At 35.2% G+C, this 23,227-nt stretch overlaps 2 protein-coding genes across 2 annotated transcripts in view; both read left to right on the top strand.

Annotated features, from left to right (window-relative positions):
• The window catches only part of LOC125818850 (receptor kinase-like protein Xa21), a 180,000-nt gene that overhangs the window by 114,160 nt on the left and 42,613 nt on the right, over positions 1-23,227 (top strand). The window lies entirely within an intron of this gene.
• LOC125818793 (receptor kinase-like protein Xa21) overlaps positions 1-23,227 on the top strand; it is a 136,220-nt gene that overhangs the window by 82,435 nt on the left and 30,558 nt on the right. The window contains exon 2 of the mRNA XM_049498304.1: positions 22,044-22,111. Within this exon, the coding sequence (XP_049354261.1) occupies positions 22,044-22,111 (68 nt within the window). The remainder of the gene's footprint in view (positions 1-22,043; positions 22,112-23,227) is intronic.

Consider the following 23,227-nt stretch of genomic DNA (forward strand, 5'->3'; position numbering starts at 1 on the left):
AATCATGTCTCACAACCAACAATAACTTCAACAACACAACTAACAACATCAACAACAACTAACAACTTCAACGACAATTCCAATCCTTCCTCAAATCATAATATGAGCTTGGTGTGTGGGGGAAAGGATAAAACCACACAAATAACTCACATACCTAGATAGGGATCACCCCCGACGATTTCCACGACGGAAACTTGTTGATCTCCTCTTCTTCTCTTCTTCTTCTCCTTCTTCTCTTCTTCTTCTCTCCTTCACTCTCAAGAACCCTAACTTTATCTCTTTAAAATGGAATAGAAATGATCCAAAATAAGCCTAACACACCATATAATCCCAAAAGAAATGGCTAGGGAAAAAGACCAAAATGCCCTTAATTTCCCGGACAGATTTCCCTGCCAACTGCCCAACTTCTAAAAGGCATAACTTGCTCATATGAACTCGGAATCGAACAAACTCGGTGTCTTTGGAAAGCTCATTCCACAAGCTTCACAACCAAAACTATAACTACTCCTAACTCATCCTGATCTGGAAGTTATGACTGCTCAAAGTTGGCCAAAAACTCACTGATTTCCACACTTAGCCAAATTCCAGATTTTCAAATCCTTTCCAAAAAATGAAAATTTTCAAATTCCAAACCTCTTCTTAGCTATTTCAAATTGTCGGATGTTACAATATTAGAGTTGATTGTTGCTTTTTATTCTTTATTATTATTTTGTTGTTGTCATTACTTTTCATTTGTGTTAATCGCTTGTAAAAATGATAGATACTTCAACAGGAGAAGTTACTACTCAAAATATGCAATCAGATCGAGTTTTGAACTTTGAAAAAATTAAAAAATTACGGTGGAACTAAATGGTAATGGAAAAGGAAGTGACAATGGTTCAAATTTGATTGTGAGATTTCCTGGCAAACTTTCTCAAGTGTTTGTATTTTGGCCCATATCAGTTGAATGATGGGATAGGATGCCACATGAAAAAACAAAACAACAATGACAACTTATTGAGGTAACTAGCTAACTTTATTGCCATTCAAATAATGTTATCTTTTTCAATAGGTACCGATTTATGAATACAAACATATTTGAAGGAGAATTTTGAGTTTCATTATGACATAGGATTTAAATGGGTGATGCAATCTTTACGCGAGAGGCGGAGGACCCATAAATATAAGTTACGATGTAATAACTTCTATTCCAACAAAAGTAAAGAAGAGCTATTTCTCAAGCCTCCCGAAAATGTGGATTATATCGATTGGACTGCCTTTGTGCATCACTGTAATGAAGATAAGGTGAAGGTAATTGTTGTTCATAATTTGATTTTTTCTTTCTCTCATTTTTTGGGTAAATAATTTTTATTATTAACCAAAATGGACTTTACAACTCAAGGAAAAAATAAAAAATAGAAGAACTAGGTTTGATATTCATCGAAATCTCTAGGCTTGCATATGTAGACTCTTAGAAAAAAAAACAATTTCAATGCAGTTTACGTTGGGTATACATTCAGTTCTCCTAGTTTTCTAGCCCACTGAGGTCTCAAATCGGCTCTCAAATATACTTTTTGAAGGATGATTTTGATTAGGACTTCATCTATTCTTCTTGGCTTTGGAATATCCTCAGTTAGACATATGCCACAAGTGTTAGATTATCCTTGTAAGTGTTATTCTGTAAATAGAATCCCATAAAACATTTCCTTTGCATTAGTTTTCAGCCCATTGCAATTCACACTGCTACTCCATTGGACTCCTGCTACATAACAACTTTACTTCAGGAAAGTATGGAAAGGAAGAAATATGAAACTTTCTAACTCCTAAGTTCTGTACATACACAATATAACTCATTTTGTACATTTAAATATGCCTTCAACTATAAATACAATAAGAATTAGAAGTTATAACTTATAAGCTAAATCTGTAGAGACAAAAATGGCTGAAAATTACTAGTTACTTATAAGAAACCTATGTGATGTCAATGAATGCTTCAAATATGTTGGTAAGTTCTTGTTTCGGCTTTGCAATGTCTGTTTTTGCTCTCTCCCTTCAACATCATTAGAGCTTAAACTTTTTTCTCGCTCCGATATCTTCCTTTTAAATTTTATATTGCATCCTTTGTGTGGAAGTAGATACTCCTTTTAAGATGCCAACAATGATGAAATAGGATATAGTTGTATGATTGTTGAAAAATCCAAATGAACGCGCGTGTTATAAAGACCATTGTGAGTCTGAAAATTTACAGATTTTTGTTTGCTTTCATTAAGTAATATTGTTGGTGTTGGCTGTGTTAAAGCGATTTATATAGCTTTAAGAACTTGTGTCCTACATCTTGTGAAATTGTGCACAAAATGTAAAAAATAGAAAGAAACCTAAAGTCTCGCATGCATGTGGTAGCAACAGCAATGCAAGGAGAGGTCGTCAAATGGTATGTTTCTTTACCTTGAACTCTATTTGGAAATCATTTTATCGTATCAAGTGAAATGTGTTTCATGTTTATTTTTTATTTATATATACTTGATTAATGACAGGAGCAGAAATTGGGAAGACCTGTGTGTCGGAGTGAGGTTATTTTGCCAACTTTACTGAAGAAGGATGGTAATTATGTGAATGAAGAAGGAAAGATTTTAACTGTAAGATTTATATACCTGTCCATTTTCAAATTTCAGTTATGGTGTTGATTTATTCTTGTCTTTTTTCTTTGGTCCATAGCCTAGCATAAGACTCAACTAGCTATCAAAGAGTAAAAACAAAAAATAACTAATGTAGGTGAGAAGTGAGCTTATTATTCTAGCAGCTGCCTTTGTGCTACAAATGTGTCTGCCCAGGATGCTCTTCATCTTTCCTCGTCAAATAACTTTGAAATTGTGATCGTTTGTTTTGTGTTCTCTCATTACACATTAGAAAGTGGTTTTTGTTTAAGTTTTAGTCAAAATAGTTGATGTCTTATAGTAATACTTTTGTTAATTTATTTTTTTGTACAGATTTTGTTTACTTCTGTTAGTAGTAGTGCTTTGGGGTGTGTTCTATTTGCTTTTAGTATTGTGAAAATATCCTTTCTTGTAGGATAAGATATCGGAGCATCTACCTAAAGATCAGGAACTTGCTGCCAGTTCCGGTGTTCCTATGCAGATACTAGCTCATCCTAATGATGCCATTGGAAAAATGTATGGAGTTGAACATTCTGGTTGTGTGCATGGAAAGGTGGTAATGTTTACCCTTCAAATGCCTTTGGAATGCCTCGCATTCAATTAGTCATGCGAATCTTGGTAGCTCTAGTAGTATGTCTCATCAACGTGTTGGAGACCTAGAGAAACATGTAGAAACCTTGAAAGAAAAGGGATATAAAGAGACCAAAGAACAACTTGAGGCGACCAAATAAACGCTCAAGGAAACTACGAATCGGCTTGTGCAAAATGAGAATCAGTTGGCAACTCTTCATAGGTTTTTACAAGCTAAGTTTGGTAGTGAGTTGCCTACTTTCAACTTATCTTCTTAGCCTTTAGTATATTTTAAAACAAACTATATATATGGTGTTTCTTTTAACTTTTAGTATTTCCATTAATTACTCTAATATTTGTGGTCTTTTGTATGAATATTCAAGGTTTGAAGCTCTTATTTTTTGCGACTATATGTAGAACAATGTTGGAACTTTGATCATTATTATAATAGCTAATTTTCTGTGTATACTAGATTAGTGAATCATTTGGAAATCATTTTATTGCATCAAGTGATAATTATGTGATCACTGTGAATGCCTATCAATTAGTGTATTGTTATTGGGATATATAGCAGGGAAATTATTGTTTTGTTTAAAAAAAAAAAACACACTTTTGCCACTGTTGAAACGTAGCTAGTTCATATATTTGTGTGACAGTTATGAGCAAATTACCAATGCCTAAATTAGCCACGGTTAATATATGGGTAAGTCATGATTTGTTGTAGGCAAATTTACCCATGGGTAGACCGTGGCTAAACACAATCTAAACCGTGGCTAGAAGAATGTTACCGCGGACACTAAAACCGTGGCAAATTTCATGGCGACGCCCCTATTGGGCACGCAGTTGACGTGGCTAAGTGGTCGTGGCCAATACGTGATAGCCACGGTTTGGCTACCATTTAGCCACAGTTTCACGTGTGGCTAAAAGGCAATTTTTTTTTGTAAGAAACATTAAGAATCACTCAGCACGACCTTATAACTGGTCTTAACTTAGAAATATTCAGGGTGAAACAGTCAAGGTTTAACATGTGAAACCATTTTATGGTTTATCTAAATTTCACTTACAAATATACTATCTTGACCTTTCATTTTGTACCAAAGAATTATCTTCCTATCAAATCTTCACATTAATTCATCTTCTATTGGGTTTGACTCCACAAGGACCAAACCAATTCTTTCAAGAATGCCAACAAATGAAGAGATATGCAACAAAAACCTTGACTTGCGGAAATGGATAACACAAACATTTCCATGGACTATGATGGATGTCAAGAGGCTTAACAAAAGATAGTAAGTTAGTTTCTGAGCTGCCAGTTAATATGATGCTTTTTGTTTACCTGGTTTCTTTTGTAATTTCATTTGAGATTGCTAAATTAACTCTTATTTTCTTTTGTAATTTCATTTGAGTGGTTTTGATTGCCCTAGAGGAGCCTTTCTCATAATTTAATGGCATATTTGAACTTTTTCTTATAATAATAATGTGTTGTTGAATTTAATTTAGGAAACTTCTAAAAACATTTTGCAAATAGTCAAGGTTGTGGAAACAAAGCATATGTGTGAGTGGCTGTGAATAATTAGGAACTTGGTGGAAATAAATTTCTTGATATTTAGTGTAATTTAATTTGTTATAGTAGGTTAATTATTACTCTTTCCGTTTCTATTTACTTGTCAAATATTTTCTAATCTGATGTCCCTTTTTACTTGTCAATTTTGACAAATCAAGAAAGGACAAAAAATATGTTCCTATTATATCCTCAATTTATTAGCATTGAGTTAATATCTTTGAAAAATGTAATGAGTAAATATATTTGGGATCTCATTAATTAATAGAGTTAATATGGTAAACTCACTACACCAATCATTATTTTCTTAATAGGCGTGCCAAATCTGAATTTGACAAGTAAAAAGGGACGGACGATATATTTAGCTTAAGTTACTTCTTAATGTTATTAAATAGAGTTGACATAATATATAAACGTGTCATTTTACTTGATCTTAATTGATATTTATGCCCTCTGAGTTGGAGTGTTCACAAGTGGACTGACTTTTCTTTGGTTTTGTGAAAATAATGCATGCAAGTTGTCAGGTACTATAACTAAGTCTTTGAAAATGATGATTTCAATCAATTTCCCTACCCCTCAGTTTACGCAATTCACCTATATTCTTGTGTTTTTGTCAATGTATTTCTCAATGTGATGACATTTCAATTAAAGTTAGTGGAAATCACAACCATTTAACTTTATTAGTATGCTTATAAAAGAAATCATTTTATCTATAATGACAAAAAATAAATTGTAGTTATACATATGTTCTGACACCTAATTGAAGACTAAAAATTTCAAAAGTTTTCAATGCCTTCTCAAATTGCCTGTCGAATCATACTATGTCATACAAACTAGAACACAGGGAGTCGTTTATCTATAAACAACACACAGACACACAAATTAAATGAAGAGTGAATAGGTTAAAGAAAACTTAAAATATTATTATTTTGTTAAAATTATTATTTTGTTGATTTCATACCTAAACTAATGATGTTCTTGTAAAGGGTGGAGACAGAGGGGTGCAAGCAGGGGCGGAGCTAAATGGGGGTTTGGAAGAACTCAGTAGCTTTTCCGTAGATCCTAAATTGTTCTTAAAAAATTAAATAAACATATAAACATACATATATAACTTGATCTCATTTCACATTTATACCACATAGGACTCATGTGTCTACTTGTTCAACTTTATATAAGTTTAAGTGTCTACTTTTGCACACCAAAGTTGGAGAGCATAAATGTGAAATGAGATCAAGTTAAAGGGCACATTTTGTATTAAACACAAACAATTTTTTTAAAAGGAAACATGTTTTGCAATATCTTGAGTTCATTATAGTTCATGGGTTTTATGAAACTTGCAAAACGAAAATAGTTTAATGGTTTATTAAGCTATTCACTCTTAACCAAATGTTATGATTACTATATCTCTTCAGTTACATATTACATATAAAAAATTTCCTAGAATATATATGTTCACGACTATTATTAACTATACAAATAATTTTAGTGCGTTATCAATTTATTTGCATCTAAGGACCATTCCATACTAAAGAAATTAATGTTTTGTATGTGTGACAGAACATGTTGGCACTGAAGAATTGGAAAATAGTGATATCTACATTTCCAAGGTAAGAGTAAGACTTTGTACATTTGTTAGATTACATTGGATGTTGTTTTTGTTTTAAGAGTAAGACTTGGGCAAACACCAATTGCTTTGTCAAGTCAACAACATAAGTGGTGCTATATATTTGAAAAAACAAATCAAACTTTGAATCAATCTGTTTCCAAGTGCATAGCATATAGTAACAGCATGAAGAAGATTAATATTGTCTTATTGATTCTTCTCTTTCTAATTCAATTTTCTGAATCATTTGCTTCATCAAATGAGACTGACCAACAAGCTCTACTAGTTTTCCAAAATCTTGTTACTAGTCCTAGTCATTTTTTGGCCAATAATTGGACCAAAAATACTTCTTTTTGCTCTTGGTTTGGTGTCACTTGCACTCCAAAAAGGCAAAGGGTTATTGCCTTGGATCTTCCTAATTTGCAACTTCAAGGCACAATTTCCCTGTCTTTGGCCAATTTGTCCTTCCTCAGCATTCTCAATCTCGAGAACAACAGCTTCCACGGTGGCATCCCTGATGGACTTGGCCACTTGCCCCGCTTGCGAGTCATTGATATTCAAAATAATCAGCTCAGCGGATGTATACCAACAAGTCTATTTCAACACCGGAGAGTTCAAGTAATTTCTTTGGCTTTCAATGAACTCAGTGGTGAAATGTGGAAAGGGCCATGGTATGTATCCGAACTCAGAGTCTTGGATCTCAGGAACAATAGCCTCACAGGTATGATCCCTCCTTCTGTTGGAAATGCCACAAAAATGATGAACTTCAGTTTGTCTGGGAATAGAGTCAGCGGCAACATTCCAAAGGAAATTGGTAATCTGAGGCAATTTACAATGTTGCGTTTGTACGATAATCAATTAACAGGTTTCATTCCCGCAACATTGTTTAATATTTCGTCACTTCTTGTCCTATCTCTTGGAATCAATAGTCTTTCCGGTCCTCTCTTGCCTGATGAAGGGAATCTAGCAACCAAATTTCTGAACTTTTTAAGTATATCTGGCAACCAAATTTCTGGTTGCATTCCTTCCAACATATGCCAACTCACAGAGCTCCAAGCTTTGTACATATCTTACAACAACATAACTGAAGACATACCCAGAAATATAGGTTGTTTATCAAAACTCGAAAAGTTTTATATTGGCAATAATCTAATAAAAGGGACTATTCCCACTTCGTTGGGAAATATTTCCACTCTGCAATATCTTGATTGTGGAGAAAATCGCATAGTGGGTCAAATTCCTCCGGAATTAGGGAAGCTATCAAATTTGAGGAAATTAATTTTAGCCCATAATTCGAATCTTAATGGTCAAATTCCAGAGGCTATTTTCAACATATCTTCTTTGGAAGTGATTGATTTCAATGTCAATAACCTCTCAGGGAGAATTCCAACCACTGCAGGTCTTCATCTTCCTAACCTTAAGGAACTTAGCTTGGGAGTGAATCAGCTTGAAGGAAAAATTCCATTGTTCATAACTAATGCTTCCAAGCTTGAGATACTGGTGCTAGTACACAACTTTCTCACAGGCGCTATTCCTACTAATTTAGGAAATCTTCGTGAGCTGCAAGATCTGTTCCTACATCATAATCAACTTACCAATGAACCAAGAGAGCGTGCGTTGTTATTCTTCAATTCTTTGGTGGACTGTAGGATGTTGCGATATCTACAAGTGGGTTACAATCTGTTGAATGGCGTTCTGCCCAATTCTATTGGGAATCTTTCATCTACTATCCAAAGCTTTGAAATAGCAGAAGCACACATTAAAGGCCTCATCCCCACAGGCATAGGCAACATGAGAGGTCTTACAGCCCTAGACGTTGAAGGAAACAACTTGTCGGGAAGTATTCCTTCTGAGATTGGTAAGCTTAAACAACTCCAAGGGCTGTTTCTAGACAACAATAAATTGCAGGGACATATTCCAGAGGCAGTATGCCATTTATCTAATTTGGTTCAATTATTTCTGGATGGTAATGAGCTCTCTGGATCAATTCCAGAATGCTTAGGAACATTTAGCATGCTTCAAAGTCTTTATTTGGGTTCTAATAAATTTTCGTCAAAATTTCCATTGAGCCTTTGGAAGATGAGTGGTCTTCTCTATCTAGACGTGTCACAGAATTCAATAGAGGGAGAAATTCCATCAGATATTGGAGGACTGAAAGCCATTGTAGAACTATATCTTTCCAGTAACCACTTTTCAGGAATGATACCAAGCACATCCGGGGAACTCCAAAACCTGCAGTCTCTTGACCTATCGAACAATTCATTTTTTGGAAAAATTCCATTATCCTTTGCCAACTTGATAAGCTTAAAAGACTTGGATTTGTCTTTAAATGTGTTGTCAGGTACTATTCCCAAGTCTTTGGAAAAACTCTCATACCTTAAAAGCATTAATGTTTCATTTAATGATTTAGAAGGTGAAATACCGAGTGGTGGCGTGTTTGCAAATTCCACTTTGCAATCATTTCTCGGGAATAAAGGTCTTTGCGGAATGCACATATTGGAGATTCCTTCTTGTGCTATCACTAATCCTGGAAAACAATCAAATGTTAAGGAGGTTGTGCTAAAAATTGTTACTCCAGTGGTTACTACATCCTTTTTGATACTCTTGTTCGTTTCAATTTGGATAATGAAACGACAGAAGAAAGGAAAGTCCAAAGATGTTGAAAAGGTACTGGAGATTAGGACTCACCAATTAGTTTCTTATCATGAGATTCAACGAGCAACAAATAATTTTGATGAATCCAATTTAATTGGTGAGGGAAGCTCTGGCTCTGTGTACAAAGGCATTTTATCTAGTAGAACTGTAGTGGCCATAAAGGTTCTGGAGTTGGAAAATGAGCAAGTATGCAAGAGATTTGATACCGAATGCGAAGTGATGAGAAATGTTAGACACAGAAATCTTGTTTCAGTGATTACTACGTGTTCTAGTGACTATATAAGAGCCTTTGTTCTGCAATTTATGTCCAATGGAAGTCTTGAGAATTGGCTGTACAAAGAAGATCGCCACTTGAACCTTCATCAAAGAGTCACTGTAATGCTTGATGCAGCTATGGCAGTTGAATATCTACATCATGGTCATGTCACTCCAATAGTTCATTGCGACCTAAAGCCAGCCAACGTACTTTTGGATGAAGATATGGTGGCTCATGTTGGTGATTTTGGTATCTCTAAAATTTTAGCCATAAGCAAGTCCGTGGCTTATACCGAGACATTGGGCACTCTTGGATACATTGCACCAGGTATAATAAATCTTCTCTCTTTGATTTTCTCTTATCATAGTTAAGCATTCTAGAAGTAAAAAAAGCAAGTCTTCATTTATGCAGAATTATTGTTGTATTTCAATTGAGTAACTTTTCTTGAATCCGTTTTTAAGAATATGGCTCGGAGGGAATAGTGTCCACTAGTGGTGATGTTTATAGCTATGGCATCATGTTGATGGAGGTTTTGACGAAAAGAAGGCCTACAGATGAAGAGATATGCAATGGAAATCTTAACTTGAGGAAATGGATCATACAATCATTTTCAGGGAGTATGATGGACGTTGTGGATGTCAATCTTTTTTCTGAGGAAGAACAAATCACTAGTAAAAGTGAAATCTGCATAGCTTCCATGATAGAATTGGGTTTAGACTGCACAAAGGAAACGCCAGAATCAAGAGTGACCATGAAAGAAGTAGTGAAGAGGCTTCACAAAATCAAGAACGCATTTCTGGAAACATAGAAGTCATGGTGTTCTTTTCTGAGCTGCAAATTAATATGATGCTTTTTGTTTCTTTAATAAAGTTGCCGTATAGTGCTACTTGAAGTCATGTATTGTTTGTAATTTCATTTGAGTGGTTTTGGACCTATCTATTTGTGATTATGTTCTGAATACTTGAAAGAAACCAGAAATAAAGGTGTTTAGCTGAACTATTTTGTTTTTTTGAATGTGAAAAAAAATAAACAATTAGTGAAAATAATCTTTTTAGATGTTATTTTCATACTATGCTATAAACATAATGATCATTTACAGGTTGAATGACACTTAAATCTCTAGAGATGTCTTAAAAACCTTCCTATTTTTCATAAACAATATCTTTATATTTCTATCCCTCAAGTCAGGACAACAAAACATAGCAGTCTGGTCAAACAGAGAAGAAAAATAAAACAATACAAGTCAAAGAAAAAGTTATTTTCTCATTGCAAAATGGTATTTGTTGTGTTAAAGCAAGAATTAAGGGTGTATTCTTTATAGGGGAAAAACATTTCTCAACTTTTTCATATATGGTTACAGAGCAGTTGCTATAGATTAAGACTTCAGTTACTTTAGAATAACTCACTGTAAGAAAACAAAAGATATATGCAGAACTTTTCTTGTATATTTGATGATCTTTTCCATTGTACAAAGCCTTGTATATATACATGTTAATGATACAGAATATTCACAAATCAGATATAGCCTTTGCTTAACCGCAATGTCGATCCAACCTCTCTTTTCTTCCTTCCTCCATGGATACTGATCCAAAGTCACCAGACAGCTCATCTCGTGCTACAGTCACCAACACTCCCAACATAACATCACACTTGGGTGAGGTGCTTGCATGCATCAATGCTGCTGCACAATTACCATTGAAACTGACTTCCACCAACTTTGTTTCGTGGAAAATCCAGTTACACTCTCTTCTCATTGGATACAATTTCATGGGGTATATCAATGGCTCCGTGCAAGTTCCTGATGATGAAACTAATTTTCAGACAAGACAAGACAAATTAATCCTTCATGCCATCTTGGCCTCGGTTTCAGAGGCTATTGTACCATTCATAGCCTCTTCCAAGACTTCTCACCGTGCTTGGACAATAATCCAAAAAACATATGCAAACAAATCCAGATCACAAATCATGTCTCTTAAAGAAAGCCTCTCTGTGATTCAACGAGGTGAACAAACTATATCTGAATATCTTCAGCAGATCCGTACTATGGCAGACAGCCTTGCGCTTGTTGGTTCGCCTATTTTACAAGATGATCTCATTCTCTACACCCTTAATGGAGTTGGCCCTGATTACAAGGAAATAGCTGCTGCTATTAAGGCCCGTGATACCTGCATCTCATTTGAAGATCTTCATGACAAACTCACAGACTTTGAATCCTATTTGGCCAAGTCCAAATCTATGGGTTCTGATGTCTCCATTGCCACAGTGAATGCAACAACCAAGTCACGTCAACCACAACACCGCAACAGAGGTTCCTACTCTAATCACAATCAGCCGGCCATGTCTCACAGAAATTTGGGACAGCATGGGGGAAATCAGAGATCTCACAAGCCTCGTGTCATCTGTCAATTGTGTGAAAAGCCTGGGCATGTTGCAAAGAAATGTTACAGAGCCAAAGAAATCATACTTGGAACTCCGACACCAAATTCAAATCGTTGGTTGAAAAACACTTCGAAAAACCAATAAAAACTCTCTTCACTGATGGTGGCACTGAATATCTTAAACTCAAAGAGCTTTTTGCCACTCATGGAATAAGTCATTTAACATCTCCACCATATACTCCACCAACACAATGTCTATGTCGAAAGGAGACACCGTCAAATAGTTGAAACCAGGCTCACTCTTCTTCACCAAGCTTCTGTACCTCCATCTTTCTGGTCGCATGCTTTTCAAGCTGCCACTTATCTGTACCCCGACACTTGACTATCAATCCCCATTTCAACACTGCTCCCAATAGAACCAAACTGTGTGTCTTTGGATGTCTTTGCTTTCCTTGGTTGCGACCTTATGCAAATCACAAACTTGAGCCTCGCTCTAAGCCATGCATCTTTATTGGTTACTCCTCAAATCAAAGTGCCTACAAATGTTATGAACCTGTGTCGAAAAAGATCTTCTTTTCTCGGCATGTTCAATTTGTGGAGTCCACATTTCTATGTTCCTCGCAACTGTTACCATCTTCCTCTGTCCATGTTTCATGGAATGCTGCATCAAATTCTGCCACTCTTTTCACACTACCAGTTCCCTCATCTGTAAAATGGCCTTCACCGTCTCCAATTGTGGACACTGTCATTTCTTCTCCTCCGTGTAGAGAATCTCCCCAAGGAACTTCAGATTCTTCACTGTCTTCTCCACCCTGTCAAACAAACACTCAGATACAACAAGGTCCCACGCGTAACCTTCCCATGACCACACGGTCTCAAAACAACATTTATAAACCTAAACAAGCCTTCACCACAGCAAAACATCCCATTAGTTCCTCCATTGAGCCATCATGTGTTACACAAGCCATTAAAGATCCTGAATGGAGAGCAGCAATATCAGAAGAATTTAATGCTCTTGTTAAAAATGGTACATGGGAACTTGTCCCTTTTCAACCTCACTTTAATGTCATCGGTTGTAAGTGGATTTTCAGGATAAAACGAAATGCTGATGGAACTATTAGCTGCTATAAAGCATGTCTAGTAGCTAAAGGCTTTCAGCAAAGACCCGGGCCTGACTATCATAACACATTCAGTCCTGTTATTAAAACAACTACCATTGGAGTAGTCCTATGCATTGCCTTGAAACTTGAGTGGAAGATTAGGCAACTTGATGTCAACAATGCTTTCCTTCAAGGATCATTGCAGGAAGAAGTCTATATGAGTCAACCACCTGGGTTTGTTGACTCTACTAGACCATCTCACATTTGCAAGCTAAAGCAAGCAATTTATGGTTTAAAACAGGCACCTAGAGCTTGGTATCATGAACTGAGCAAATTTATTCTCTCTCTTGGCTTTGTTCAGTCTCAAAGTGATGCATCTTTGTTCATCTATGCACATGGTTCTGTCCTTTGTTATTTCCTGGTGTATGTTGATGACTTACTGATTACAGGAAATTCCAATCAGTTTCAGGAACAACTTGTTTCCACTCTCTCTACACGGTTCTCCTTAAAATATCTGGGCAGCTTACATTATTTTTTAGGGGTTGAACTCATCCCAACAACCAGGGGCCTCTTTTTTTCACACACAAGTATATCAGGGACATTCTTGACAGATTCGATTTGAGTGGTGCTAAACCTGTTGCATCCCTATGTCCACTTCAGTTGAATTAAAATTGAAAGATGGAACTGCTTTGATCGATGCCAAATCTTATTGGCAGTTAGTTGGCTCCTTACAATACCTCAATCTCACCCGTCCTGATATTTCTTACAGTGTTAACAAGTTATCTCAGTTCATGCAGAATCCTACCACAACGCACTGGCAGGCTCTTAAGCGAGTGTTACGCTATCTTAAAGCTACCATTTACCATGGTCTTCATCTCAAACGTGACTCTCCATTGATGCTTCGAGCCTTTTCTGATGTGGATTGGGCAGGGAATTTGGACGACCGTAGCTCTACATCTGCCTACATTGTCTACCTAGGCAGCAATCCTATTTCTTGGAGCTCAAAGAAACAAAAAACTATAGCTCGTTCTTCCACAGAAGCAGAGTACAGAGCTGTTGCCTCTACTGCTTCTGAACTTGCTTGGGTTCAAGCCTTACTTCATGAACTACATCAGTGTCCATCCTAAACTCCCACCATCCTATGTGATAATATTGGCACAACTTATGCTTGTGCCAATCCCGTCTTTCACAGTCGAATGAAGCATGTTTCTATTGATTTCCATTTTGTCCGTGATAGGATTGCCAAGGGGCAGCTACGCGTTGTCCATGTATCCACGAAAGACTAATTGGCAGATGCACTGACTAAACCACTGTCCAGACAAAGGCTTGAGTTTCTTCGATCCAAGATCGGCGTATCTGATGGATCCTCCGTCTTGCGGGAGCGTGTTAATGATACAGAATATTCACAAGATCAAAACAAATCAAGTAGCAAATCTGGCTCAATCAAAATCCCATGAAAGCAGCAGTCAAATCAGATTAGTGATAGTAATTGATTCTGATATATCAGATCACGTGATTTTAGGGATTATATGAAATTGTAGTTGTGTATATATATACCTGTACTCTACAGTAAATATATGGAGTTCTTATTCTCACATATCAAGTCTTTTACAATACAGCAAGAAATAGAATCCTAACAGTTTACTAATAGCAAAGAAAAGACTCCTAACAAGATGTGTGTACGTCCTATTCGTAGTTAACTAGTACAAGTAAGTTAGCTTATAATACTTCAGCCCACTGTTGGCTGAGATCGTTAACCAACTGAGGCCCAAAAGACCAAAAGAACCAATGCAATAAGCCATCTGAACCTGTGTGTGGAGGCCCAGTACTCTTTGCACTTCTTGTCTTCTTAGTGAGCAGATCAATATTCACACCAACACCCTTCATCAAGTTGGAGGGGATGAGAATACACCCAACTTGCCCAATAAGGTGTGATGCAGAGGCAATGATTTAGTGAACAAATCAGCTGGTTGGGATGAAAATTGAATGTGAGAAAGTGAAATGCAAGGTGTGTCTAAGGCTAGTTTTATTAACAATAAAAAATTATCTTTAAGCAAGGGGCCTATGCCTTATCTTACTAATCCTAATAAGGTAGCATGCCTCTACGAATTACTGGATTTATTGGATCTTCTTGTTGTTGTTGAAACTGTCATATGATTTTGTTTTGCCAGTCACATCGATAGGTGCCTTGGAATAAATTCCTTAGTCACCTTACCATCCCAACTATGTTGCCTTTCATGTGTCTTCTTTTTGCTTATGTTGCTTCCATATCTTCATTGCTTAGTTGACATCTCCCCATGCTTGGCTACCTTATCAAATAATATGTCTAGCATATCCTCCTCATCATCTCCGTCAAACTTGTCACCGCCCAAGTCAATATCATGAGTTGTAGTTGGACTAAGTCTTGAAACTACAACTTCTGGCTCATGGCTCTTTTCCAATACCTTGGTCGTAATGGTCAAATTCTTTTTAGAGTTATCAACCAACACTTCCACAGAAGAATTGGTAACCTTATAATATGGTCTAACATGTACCTGTTTAAACACAAAACACTGATGTGTCAAACTAAGTGTATCTCAGCAGCTATTGAGCGCGTGAATGCATTTTTTTTATTTTTTGAAAATAAATTTGTACCTACTTTCTTGACACTTGGCATGCATTGACTAAATAAATGAAAATTTAATTTAATTACATTAATCTTTTGATTAAAATAACCCCACCCCCACACCCATGTACCAGTCCTCTTCTTCTTCAACCCCCAATTTTAAAGACTTAAAATTTCTCTGCATTTTGTTTTTGCTGTTCTTTTTTTTTTCTTCGTTTTTTGTTATAGACAAATAGTCGAACTTGCAAGAAGAAAGAAAAAAATTGACCACTGAAGTCAAAAAGTCTATCGACATTTATGTATCTCTATTTTCATAACTTCGATTGAGCAACCATCACCATTCCTTAAACTTATTGAAAATGATATAAGTTTTTTTTATATACTTTTGATTTCTCTTCATTGTCGATTTCGAAATAATTTATCAACGTAAATTATTTTTACAAAAATCTCAATTATCACTGGAGGAATAGAATATAACAATTAACAGGAGAAGAAAAGGAAAGATGAAAGGTTTAGGTGGGTGTATTCGGGATGGGGTGGGGGACATATTTTCTTTTTTCTTGATCGTCAGAGGAATCGATGGTTGGATGGTGATGGCGGAATCACATGGAAGAAAATGAAGAAGAAAGGGCAATAGGTTAGATGAGGTGGGGTGGGGGGGGGGGGTGGGGAGATTTCTTTTTTATTATTTTTATTAATTTAATTTTCTAGCTTATTAAAGGGTGAAAATGATTTTTTATTTTTCAAAATTAAAATTTTGGGCCCATGTGCCATGTGTCATAATTCTATTCGTGATTTTGTCAAGATAATGTGTGTGAATTACACGGCACAATATTTTTAAAGCTAATTGTCATTTGATGTTCAATAGATAAATATTCGTCAATATTAAAGTGTCGACTAGGTAAAGGTCTCAGTTGAAGTGTCTAAGTGAATTATGTGGGCAACTTTAAGGGGCTGTCAATGACTTGAGCCATTTAATAATTATGATTAGCATACAATCATGATGATTGATGGAGTTAATTAAAAGGTGCGTAGACCTAACTAAAATCATACGAAAGGAATTGTCTCGATAAATATATACAATTTCCTAGAATCCATTAGACTTACCAGTAAATCAAGCACGATATATAGGAGATAAAGATTCATATTACATGATAACCAGTTGGGTGGGATCAAATGTCCTAGTTGTAGTACGAAAGTAGTAATATATCATCTCTTTATAGGTTGGTTACGTTGGTGCAATTGAATTTTACATTATTGTCTATAAATTTTGTTTACTTGTTCGGAATTGTGACAAAATTATTTCGAATATCCTGCTCTCAAATATTGCAATGGTAATAGATGTTCAATGCAAGTTGTGATGTGGTCAGGGGCAGATCTAGATAATGTGGTATGTGTTCACGTGAATCCACATAAGCTAGATGGGCTGGCGGAGATTACAATGTGGAGAATTGAATCCTCATCAATAAGCTAAAAGTTTTAAGTAGAAAGACAATCACCCGAAATTTCAATAAGTAAAAAAAATTAATTTGTTTGAAATTTCAATAAGTATATTATTTAGAATTGACGGTGGAAACTACAGAGAAATTGCTACAAAAGAAATTTCAAAGGAAATGACATTAAAATAACTGTTGTGTAGTAAATTTCAAAGGAAATTTATTATTGCAATAAAGATGGTTGTTGACATTAGTTGGATTAGGTAAGACTGTAAGAGCTAATTAATTCTTCCTCCATTCAATTATACTTGTTCATAACATCAAAAATAGATGGTTACTTTTACTTATCAAATTATTTTTAAAAAACAAAAGATAATTTATCATTTCATACCGATTTTACCCTTATTATTAAGTACATCCGCCTGAACGGTATCTTTTTACTTGCTTCAAACATGACCCGTGTTTGTTCACTGCCTGACCTCCCATTCACTTGGTTCTGGCCATATAAATTAATGCAAGTTTTTTAATTTATATCTATACTACCTTAAAAGCGTGAACTTCCAAATTTAAATGTTGAATTACTATAATACTCCAAATTAAAATCTTTGTCTTATTTATTTAATTAATTGTATTATATTAAAAGTAGATACTTTTTTATCTTTAAAGGGTTGTGATCCCTATATACAATAATGGAATTAAGTAATACATTTGAAAAACAAACCAAGCTTAAACTATTACTCTATTATTTGGCGAGTTTCATACCTAAATTATCGGATGTTCACATTAAATGTCATATTCCTCCTCCATGAAGTTTTAATATGAGTTCCTGGGTTTTGTAGTTTATGTATTAAACTTGCAAAGCGAAAATACTTGAGTGGTTTATTAACCTATTCACTCTTAAACGAATGTTGTGATTACTATATCTCTCAGTTATATATTACATATAAAAATCTTCTTAGAATATATATGTTCACAAGTGTTATTAACTATACAGTGAAATCTGGAAAAAATAAAAAATAAAATAAAAATAGAAGTACAAAACACCAATTTTTTAGAAGAATATTATTTTGTATTCCCCGGATTTTAATAACACAAGCAAATTTCTAGTGGAAGAGTTACCATAATAATAATAATGAACAAACCATAGATTATAATTAAATAGGGTTCCCTTATAAATATATGAAAAAGAGATCAAACAGAATTCCTTCTACATTTTAATATTTTATCAAATATTTTTCAACTTAAGGACCATTTCATCATACCAAAAAAATTAATGTTTTGTATTACTCCCTGTCTCTAATTACTTGTCCATTTTTTAATTGACACACCTATTAAGAAAACAATAATTGATATAGTGAGTTTACCACTTTACCCCTATTAATTATGAAGTGGATGAATTAAAAAATAGTTCTACCATTTTCAAAGTAATTAATTGAGGGTATAATGGATAATTTTATTTTTTTTGTCATTTCTTGATTTGTCAAAATGGACCAATAATTAGGGAAAACTAAAAAAAATGTGGACAAATAATTAGAGAAAGAGGGAGTATGATTAATGTGATAGTACCTGTGGGGGCAGTGAAGACTATGGAAATAGTGATATCGAAGACTTGGGCAAATACCAATTGCTCTGTCAACATAAGTGTTGCTATATAAATTATATTATTTTGTATAATTGGAAACATGTAAAAAATTATATTATTTTCTATTGAATCATTTTTATTTATTATTTAAAATATTTTAATAGTTTTAAAAAAATTATTTTAATAAATAATGTTTTATCACTCTTATAACATGTAAGAAGTTAAAATTAAGTTTGAACTCACATGAAATCACATATACCCGCAACCCGCCCCGCCCCACATTAATTTAAAAAAAAACCCATTCAACCCGCTCCGAACAACCTTAAACCCGTCCCACCCCACATAGCCTTAAACTCATTCGGCCCCGCATATCATTGCCGTCCCTATATATAATAATGGAATAATGTAATACATTTGAAAAACAAACCAAGCGTTGAAGCAGTCTGTTTCCAAGTGCATATACAGTAACAACATGAAGAAGAACATTTTCTCATTATTGATTCTTCTCTTTCTAATTCAATTTTCTATATCATTTAGTTCCTCAAATGAGACTGATCAACAAGCTCTACTAGCTTTCCAAAATCTTGTTACAACTCCCACTCATTTTTTGGCCAAAAATTGGACCAAAAATACTTCTTTTTGCACTTGGTTTGGTGTCACTTGCAGTCCAAAAAGGCAAAGGGTTGTAGCCTTGACTCTTCCTAATTTGCAAATTCAAGGCACAATTTCCCCCTCTTTGGCCAATTTGTCCTTCCTCAGTGTTCTCAATCTCCAGAACAACAGCTTCCGCGGTGGCATCCCTTATGAACTTGGCCAAATGCCTTGCTTGCGAGTGATTGACGTTAAAAACAATCAGCTCAACGGAAGTATACCAACAAGTCTATTTCAACACCAGAGAGTTCAAGTAATTTCATTGGCTTTGAATGAATTCAGTGGTGAGATGTGGAGAGGGCCATGGTATGTACCCCAACTCAGAGTCTTAAATCTCAGGAATAATAGCCTCACCGGTATAATCCCTCCTTCTGTTGGAAATGCCACGAAGTTGCTGAACTTCAGTTTGTATGGGAATAAAGTTGGCGGCAACATTCCAAAGGAAATTGGTAATCTGAGCCAGCTTGCATTTTTGTACTTGTTCAATAATCAATTAACAGGTTTCATTCCCGCAACATTGTTTAATATTTCATCACTTGTTGCCCTATCTCTTGGAACCAATAGCCTTTCCGGTCCTCTCTTGCTTGATAAAGGAAATAGTGTCTCAAATCTCAAATTTTTAAGTATATATCACAACCAAATTTCTGGTTGCATTCCTACCAACATATGCCAACTCACAGAGCTCAAATTTTTTGTCCATATCTATCAACAACATAACTGGAGACATACCAAGAAATATTGGTTGTTTATCCAAACTCGAGAAGTTTTATATTGGTGATAATCCAATAAAAGGGACTATTCCCACTTCATTGGGAAATATTTCCACTCTGCAATATCTTCATTGTGGAAATAATCACATAGTGGGGCAAATTCCTCCGGAATTAGGAAGGTTATCGAATTTGAGGGAATTAAGCTTTGGGATGAATTATAATCTTATTGGTCAAATTCCAGAGGCTATTTTCAACATATCTTCTTTGGAATTAATCAATTTCAGTTTCAATAACCTGTCGGGTAGAATTCCAACCACTACAGGTCTTCATCTTCCGAACCTTGAAGTACTTCAGTTGGGAGGTAATAAGCTTGAAGGGGAAATTCCATTGTTCATAACAAATGCTTCCAAGCTTCAGATAATATCACTAGAAAATAACTCTCACAGGAACTATTCCTAACAATTTGGGGAACCTTCGTGAGCTGCAAATACTTCTTCTACATACTAATCAACTTACCAATGAACCAAGAGAGCATGAGTTGTTATTCTTCAATTCTTTAGCGGACTGTAGGATGTTGAAATATCTACAAGTGGGTTTCAATCCATTGAATGGCGTTCTGCCTAATTCTATTGGGAATCTTTCATCTACTATTCAAAACTTTGAAATAGGAGACACACATCAATGGCCTCATCCCCACAAGTATAGGCAACATGACCGGTCTTACATCCTTAAGCCTTGGCGGAAACAACTTGACAGGGACTATTCCTTCTGAGATTGGTAAGCTTAAACAACTCCAAGGACTCTATCTATCTAACAATAAATTGCAAGGACATATTCCAGAAGTGGTATGCAATTTGTCTGATTTGGTTCAATTATATCTGTATGGTAATGAGCTCTCTGGATTAATTCCAGAATGCTTAGGAAATCTTACCATGCTTCAACAGCTTTATTTGGCTTCTAATAAATTTTCATCAAAATTTCCATTGAGCCTTTGGAAAATGAGTGGTCTTCTCTATCTAAACGTGTCACAGAATTCAATAGAGGGAGAACTTCCATCAGATATTGGAGGACTGAAAGCCATTGTAGAACTATATCTTTCCAGTAACCACTTTTCAGGCATGATATCAACCAGATTTGGGGAACTCCAAAATCTGCAGTATCTCGACCTATCGAAAAATTCATTTTTTGGCCGGATTCCATTATCCTTTGCCAACTTGATAAACTTGGAATTCTTGAATTTGTCTTTAAATGCATTGTCAGGTACTATTCCTAAGTCTTTGGAAAAACTCTCATACCTTAAAAGCATTAATGTTTCATTTAATGATTTAGAAGGTGAAATACCAAGTGGTGGTGTGTTTGCAAATTCCACTCTGCAATCATTTGTTGGGAACAAAGGTCTATGTGGAGTGCACATATTAGAGATTCCTGCTTGTGCTATCACTAATCCTGGAAAACAATCAAAGCTTAAGGAGGTTCTGCTAAAAATTGTTACTCCAGTGGTTATTGCATCCTTTCTGATATTCTTGTTCGTTTCAATTTGGATAATGAAACGACAGAAGAAAGGGAAGTCCAAAGAGGTGGAGAAGATACCGGAGATGGGGACTCATCAATTAGTTTCTTATCATGAGATTCAACGAGCAACAAATAATTTTGATGAATCCAATTTAATTGGTCAGGGAAGCTCTGGCTCTGTGTACAAAGGCACATTGTTTGGTGGAACTGCAGTGGCCATTAAGGTTCTGGATTTGAAAAATGAGAAAGTATGCAAGAGGTTTGATACCGAATGTGAAGTGATGAGAAATGTTAGACACATAAATCTTGTTCCAGTGATTACTACATGTTCTAGTGACTATATAAGAGCCTTTGTTCTGCTATTTATGCCCAATGGAAGTCTAGAAAATTGGCTGTACAAAGAAGATCGCCACTTGAACCTTCATCAAACGGTCACTGTAATGCTTGATGCAGCTATGGCAGTTGAATATCTACATCATGGTCATGTCACTCCAATAGTTCATTGCGACCTAAAGCCAGCCAACGTTCTTTTGGATGAAGATATGGTGGCTCATGTTGGTGATTTTGGAATCTCTAAAATTTTAGCCATAAGCAAGTTCATGGCTTATACCGAGACATTGGGCACTCTTGGATACATTGCACCAGGTATAAAAAAATCTACTCTCTTTGATTTTCTCTTATATCATAATTAAGCCTCTCCAAATTCTACAAGTAAAAATAAACAAGTTTTCATTTATGCAGAATTATTGTTGTATTTCAATTGAGTAACTTTTGTTCAATCCTTTTCTAAGAATATGGCTCGGAGGGAATAGTGTCTGCTAGTGGTGATGTTTATAGCTATGGCATCATGTTGATGGAGGTTTTGACCAAAAGAAGGCCAACAGATGAAAAGCTATGCAATGAAAATCTTGACCTGAGGAAATGGATAATACAATCATTTTCAGGGAGTATGATGGACATTGTGGATGCCAATCTTTTTTGTGAGGAAGTACAAATCACTTGTAAAAGTGAAATCTGCATAGCCTCCATGATAGAATTGGCTTTAGATTGCACAAAGGAAACGCCACAATCAAGAATAACTATGAAGGATGTAGTGAAGAGGCTTAACAAAATAAACAACACATTTCTGGAAACATAGAAGTTAATATGATGCTTTTTGTTTCTTTAGTAAAGTCTTCGTATAGTACTACTTGGAGTCATATATTGTTTGTAATTTCACACACACACATACACATAGTCCCTATGAATGGCCGATTAATTGTTGGGTTTCATTAAATCACCTCAAAGATAGTCTTAACATGGTGTGGTATTGTCCGTTTTGGGCCAAGCTGTCAGGGTTTTCCCATATTATCTGTAACTCGATTTTATCCATTTAAAATATAAGTCGAGTCGATTACTTTATCCATTTTTGTTTAACTCGTTTTCGATCGATTCGTTCGTTTGCCACTCCTTACAATCTATCTTCTGGTCACATCCCTTCCAACATCTGCCAACTCACATTACTCAAAATTTCTTTCAACAAAGGCAGATGTACATTTCTAACTTTGCAGGTGATATATCCTCATTAAAAAAGTAACGCATTTATACTTGTCATCTATCTAAAGCATGATTACTTTTTCGTTAACAAACTCATTGAATTAGAAAAAAATAATCATAAAGTACTTATTTTAACTTCTAAAAATATGATGTAAACTTTAAAAAATTACCTCATCCATTTTTTTTAATATCTTCAGGCACGACTTAGTTGAAAAAATGGATGTTCATGTGACAATGAACTTGAATACCCCTTGTTAAAAATGTATTCATATGACAATTTCCATTCATAAAAATAATTTTGTTATTTTGTTACTTTGCCTTATTATTGACGAGTGCAATTCATGTATTAGAGTGTGTTTATAGAACCAATTTAAATCATGATAAGATGTTTAGATGGTCATAAGCAAAAGTTAAGGTTTACAATACGATACATTATGAA

This window comes from Solanum verrucosum, unplaced genomic scaffold (assembly GCF_900185275.1).
Source record: "Solanum verrucosum unplaced genomic scaffold, falcon-dt-bn FXZP01000252.1, whole genome shotgun sequence".
Taxonomy (NCBI): domain Eukaryota; kingdom Viridiplantae; phylum Streptophyta; class Magnoliopsida; order Solanales; family Solanaceae; genus Solanum; species Solanum verrucosum.